Source organism: Trachypithecus francoisi, unplaced genomic scaffold, assembly GCF_009764315.1.
Source record: "Trachypithecus francoisi isolate TF-2019V2 unplaced genomic scaffold, Tfra_2.0 Lachesis_group21, whole genome shotgun sequence".
NCBI classification, from domain to species: Eukaryota; Metazoa; Chordata; class Mammalia; order Primates; family Cercopithecidae; genus Trachypithecus; species Trachypithecus francoisi.
In genome coordinates, this window is record NW_022681467.1 from 52298921 (window position 1) to 52304920 (window position 6000).

The window sequence follows — 6000 nt, forward strand, 5'->3', positions numbered from 1 at the left end:
CCTGGCTAATTTTTGTATTTTTAGTAGAGACGGGGTCTTGCCATGTTGGCCAGATTGGTCTGGAACTCCTGACCTGATCTGCCCACCCCGGCCTCCCAAAGTGCTGGGATTACAGGTGTAATTGAGCCACTGCGCCTGGCCCAATGGATAGTCTTTTTTTCTTTTTTTTTTTTTTTTGATATGGGAGTTTCGCTCTTGTTGCCCAGGCTGGAGTGCAATGGCACGATCTCAGCTCACCGCAGCCTCTGCCTCCCAGGTTCAAGCAATTCTCCTGCCTCAGCCTCCCGAGTAGCTGGGATTACAGGTATGCACCACCATGCCCAGTTAATTTTTTTCTATTTTTAGCAGAGTCGGGGTTTCTCCATGTTGGCTTGGCTGGTCTCAAACTCTCGACCTTAGGTGATCTGCCCACCTCAGCCTCCCAAAGTGCTGAGATTACAGGCGTGAGCCATCGCGCCGGGCCTCTTATCACAATTTTAATCAAACTATACTCTTTTTTCTTTTCTGAGACACAGTCTCACTCTGTCACCCAGGCTGGAGTAGAGTGTCTCAATCTCAGCTCACTGCAACCTCTGCCTCAGGTTCAAATGATTCTCCTGCCTCAGCCTTCCAAGTAGCTGGGATGAGAGGCGTACATTACCACACCTGGCTAATTTTTGTATTTTTAGTAGAGACGGGGTCTTGCCATGTTGGCCAGATTGGTCTGGAACTCCTGACCTGATCTGCCCACCCCGGCCTCCCAAAGTGCTGGGATTACAGGTGTAATTGAGCCACTGCGCCTGGCCCAATGGATAGTCTTTTTTCTTTTTTTTTTTTTTTTTGGAAACTGAGACCTACTCTGTTGCCCAGACTGGAGTGCAGTGGTGCGATCTCAGCTCACTATAACCTGTGCCTCCCAGATTCAAGTGATTCTCCTATCTCAGCCTCCCAAGTAGCTGGGATTACAGGCACATGCCACCACGCCCGGCTAATTTGTGTATTTTTAGCAGAGATGGGGTTTCACCATGTTGGCCAGGCTGGCCTTGAACTTCTGACTTCGGGTGATCTGCCCGCCTTGGCCTCCCAAAAGCTGGGATTACAGGTGTGAGCCACCAGGCCCGGCTCCAAAGTGTACTCTTAACCCAAGGCAGGCACATACTGCTGCTGGCAATGATGGTGTGAGGTAATAGGGAGTGGTGAGGACCATGGAGGCAATATGGCCACAGGATGGATGATTTCACTTGGCTCCAGCAGGAGACTGGTTCTATGACAGTGTGGGCCCTGTGCTTCCAGAACTCTCATATTTTCTTTTCTTTTCGTTTTCTGTTTTCTTTCGTTCTTTTTTTTTTTTTTTTTTTTTGCCAGGCTGGAGTGCAGTGGCGCGATCTCGGCTCATTGCAACCTCTGCCTCCTGGGTTCAAGCAATTCTCCTGTTTCAGCCTCCCAAGTAGGGAGGCGTGTGCCACCCCATCCAGCTAATTTTTGTATTTTTAGTAAAGACGGAGTTTCACCATGTTGGACAGGATAGTCTTGATCTCTTGACCTCGTGATCTGCCCGCCTCAGCCTCCCAAAGTGCTGGGATTACAGGCGTGAGCCACCGCGCCTGGCCACACTCTCATATTTTCAAAGGAGGCCAGAAACCTGAACTTTGAAAGTGAAATGCCCCCACCGCAACATTTAAGTACTGACAAATAATTTTTAGAAACAACGTAGGCCAAACAAAACACATAGGTGTTTTGAGTTTGTAGGTAGCCTGTGGTTTAATATCTTTCTCTGCCGTTTAACTCAGCTCCATGGGGCACATGGCATCTCCCTCTGCTCATCACAATGTCTGCATCAAACAAATGAAAAACAAAAACATGATGGCCTCTCCCAGCAAAGCTCCAGGGTTGGAAAGAGTCCCCTGGCAGGGAATTGGCACCCCGTCATGCCCATCCTCTCTCTCTTACCCCATCCTCTCTCTCTTACTGCCTGCTGGAAATGCCCCCATCTCCCTTTGAGTCCTCCTCCTGGGCGACCCCTGTGAGCCCCATTAACCTCTGTCCTGAAATCATCACAATGGCCAGGGTGGCCTCAGCTCAGGGCCTCTGTGACATCACCAAGAGCCTGGCACCAGGTGCCCAGTCTCCCAGTTGCGAGGACAAGCAAACCCATTATGAGCATCTCCCTTCCCCATCTCTGCTCACCATGTGGACGCTGAAATGGTTCCTGGTCCTGCTTCTGTGCCTCACCTGCAGCTATGCCTCTATGTTCTCTTCTCTGAGAGAGAAAACTAGCGAACCCCAGGGGAAGGTGCCGTACGGAGGGCACTTTCGGATTCGGCAGAATCAACCAGAGCACGCCCAAGGCTGGCTTGGGAGCAAATGGCTCTGGCTTTTGTTTGTTGTTGTGCTGTTTGTGCTACTGAAGTATCAAAGAGACAGTAAGAAGAATAAGGTAAGGATGGCTCCATGTTTCTACACCATATTGATTCAATCTCAGGAATCTCAGGGAAACGGATGTTCTACGAGTCTAGGTGGCACCATTGGGTATAATGAACTGACCTCATGGTCCTGGGCAAAGTTGGCAATCCTGATGTATCCTTATGAAGACAATAGTCCCCAGATCCACAGATACTGGGACAAACAGTGGAAGATGACCTTTAGCTTATTGGCTCAGAGTTCCTCTTGTTAGATGGATTTTTTCAAATGTAGGATAGATTCAAGAACTCAGCCAGGCGTGGTGGTTCATGCCAGTAATCCCATCACTTCGGGAGGCCAGGGCAGGTGGATTGCCTGAGGTCGGGAGTTTGAGACCAGCCTGGCCAACATGGTGAAACCTCGTCTCTACTAAAAGTACAAAAATTAGCCAGGCGTGGTGGCGTGTGCCTGTAATCCCTGCTACTTGGGAGGCTGAGGCAGGAGAATGGCTTGAACCCTGGAGGCAGAGGTTGTGGTGAGCCGAGATCATACTACTGCACTTCAGCCTGGGCAACTAAGTGAGACACTGTCTCAAAAAAAAAAAAAAAAAAAAAAGAACTTATGGTGTGTTTTAGAAGGTCAAAATTATTCACAGGGCCAGATTCACTGTTCCCCCTTGCTTTTTACATTTTTCCTAGTGTTTGACTTACTGCAAATTCCTGAGCTAAATGGAAATGGTATCATCCCAACAAAATATGAGACTTCTGTAAGGAGATAAATGTGTAGGCCAGGCACAGTGACTCATGACTGTAATCCCAGAACTTTGGAAGGTGGAGGCAGGTGGATCACTTGAGATCAGGAGTTTGAGACCAGCCTGGCCAACATGATGAAACCTCATCTTTACTAAAAATACAGAAATTAGTCCAGGTGTGGTGGCTCACACCTGTAATCCTAGCACTTTGGGAGGCTGAGGCGGGTGAATCACAAGGTCAGGAGTTCAAGACCAGCTGGGCAACATGGTGAAACCCTGTCTCTACTAACAATACAAAAACAGCTGGGTGTAGTGGCGGGCGCCTGTAATCTCAGCTACTCGGGAGGCTGAGGCAGGAGAATCACTTGAACCCTGGAAGCAGAAGTGGCAACAAGCCAAGATGGAGCCACTGCACTCCAGCCCAGGTGACAGAGACTCCGTCTCAAAAAAAAAAAAAAAAAAAAAAAGGCCGGGCACGGTGGCTCACGCCTGTAATCCCAGCAATTTGGGAGGCCGAGGTGGAAGGATCACCTGAGGTCAGGAGTTTAAGACCAGCCTGACCAACATGGAGAAATCTCATCTCTACTAAAAATACAAAATTAGTCGGGCGTGTTGGGGCATGCCTGTAATCCCAGCTACTCGGGAGACTGAGGCAGGAGAATCGCCTGAACCCGGGAGGCAGAGGTTGTGGTGAGCCGAAATCGTGCTATTGCACTCCAGCCTGGGCAACAAGAGCAAAACTCTGTCTCCAAAAAAATTAGCCAGGTGTGGTGGCACACACCTGTAATCCCAGCTACTCAGGAGACTGAGGCAGGAGAATCACTTGAACCTTGGAGGCAGAGGTTGCAGTGAGCTGAGATCATGCCACTGCACTCCAGCGTGGGTAAGTGAGACTCTGTCTCAAAAAAGAAAAGAAATTAGCCAGTATGATGGTGGGCACCTGTAGTTCCAGCTACTTGGGAGGCTGAGGCATAAGAGTTGCTTGAACCTGGGCCAGCAGTGGTGGCTCATGCCTGTAATCCCAGTACTTTGGGAGGCCGAGGCGGGTGGATCACCTGAGGTCAGGAGTTCAAGACCAGCCTGGCCAACATGATGAAACCCCGTCTCTACAAAAATACAAAAATTAGCCGGGCATGATGGCAGGTGCCTGTAATCCCAGCTACTTGGGAGGCTGAGGCAGGAGAATCGCTGGAACCCGGGAGGCAGAGGTTGCAGTGAACTGAGATCATGCCACTGCACTCCAGCCTGGGTGACAGAGGAAGACTCCGTCTCACAAAAAAAAAAAAAAAAAAAAAAAACAGAATTGCTTGAACCCAGGAAGCGGAGGTTGGGGTGAGCCAAGATCATGCCAGCCTGGGTGACAGAGTGAAACTGTGTCTCAAAACAACAAACAAAAACAAGAGATAAAGGTGTAAAGTAGTAACAGCTGGGCCTCAAAGTGACCATAAACAACTCTTTCAAGTAGAAAGAGAAAGGGAAAGAAAGCGTGTTCTCCCCTAGAAAGACCCAGCATTTCATGATCCTGTGCCCAAACTGGTTAGAGGAGGGATTGGCAAACTTTTTCTGTAAAGGGCCAGAGAGTGAATATTTACAGCTTTATGGGCAGTATGGTCTTCCTTGCAACTACTCAAGTCTGCTGCTGTAACATGAAGCAGCCTTAAACAATATACATATGAGTGAGCATGAACGTGTGCCAATAAAACTTTATTTACAAAAGCAGGCGGAGGGCCAAATTTGGCCATAGTCTGCCAATGCCTGCACTCAAGCAATGCTAGAACCATCTTTTCTTAAATGAGCCCAACTCTCTTGGAACTGTGTCAAAACCAGCAAAGTCCATGATATTACTGACCTTGAATATCTTTCTTGACAGGAGCAGAGTCCTCCTGGCCTTCGATGCTTCCCATTTCGCACTCCACTAACGAAAAATCAAAATGCTTCTCTTTTCAAAGACTGTACATTCAATACCTTACACGAACTCGAGGTGGAGCTTGTGAGGTTTGTGTACAAAGTGCGGCATCTTAAAGGTGCCATGGCAACAGGCAATGTCAGTAACCTCAGGCTTGGAAGGTCAGAGATGCCTGCAAATCCATACCATCTCACGATCTATGACATATGTGAAGAACAAAGCTCTAGCTGAATGGATTTGTGTGTCAAAGTAGGAGAGAAAAAAGTTGTGTTGACAAAGTGTATGCAAATCAATAAAAGTATTCTGAAGAAAAGAACTTCCACGTTTGAGATCTTGCTTCTTTTCTCTTTTTCACTTGAAGAAAAAGTGAATGTGAGACCAGCAGCCATAGCAGTGATGGTTTTGTTTTTGCCTCTCTCACGTCCTCTAGAGCTGTGGGTGATGAAAGCTACATAATAGTATATGATGAGCTCGTGCTTCCGTGCAATGGCCGCGGGTGGATGACGGAGCTAGGGAAATCTGGGATAAGATGCTGAGGTTGCTTCCATACAAACTCTTGTTCTCTACAGTATCTATCTGTGCAAGATACAGAACTGCTTTTTATCTTTGATATATTACAAAAGACGGCTTTAATGATAGTTTTTAAATGGTAAAATGATTCAATTAGGAGCGGTGTATTCTAGAGTCGTCTGATTCTCTCACAAGAGTCCTTTCACTCATTGCATTTCAAAGGTTCCATGTATTGACTTTTCCTTCTTCCAAACTAGCAGTTACATTTGTCAATAGTTGGATTAAGGAAAAGGGAGAGGCCGGGTACGGTGGCTAACACCTGTAATCTTAGCACTTTGGGAAGCCAAGGCGGGAGGATTGCTTGAGTCCAGGAGTTTGAAACCACCCTGGGCAACATAGTGAGATTCCTTCTCTATTATTTTTAAATTAGAAAAAGAAGGGAAAAACAAGTCAT

General features: G+C 47.6%; 1 protein-coding gene across 2 annotated transcripts in view; it reads left to right on the top strand.

Moving 5' to 3' along the window:
• Positions 1-5349, top strand: part of LOC117068964 (protein FAM209B-like) — a 31353-nt gene extending 26004 nt beyond the window's left edge. The window contains exons 2-3 of one of the 2 annotated variants that reach the window (XM_033186813.1): positions 1729-2416; positions 5001-5349. In XM_033186813.1, the coding sequence (XP_033042704.1) occupies positions 1961-2416; positions 5001-5267 (723 nt within the window). In that variant the 5' untranslated portion in view covers positions 1729-1960 and the 3' untranslated portion in view covers positions 5268-5349. Of the gene's footprint in view, positions 1-1685; positions 2417-5000 lie in introns of those variants that run through there. The other variant, XM_033186812.1, reaches the window with a different exon arrangement.
• Positions 5350-6000: the final 651 nt, after the last annotated feature.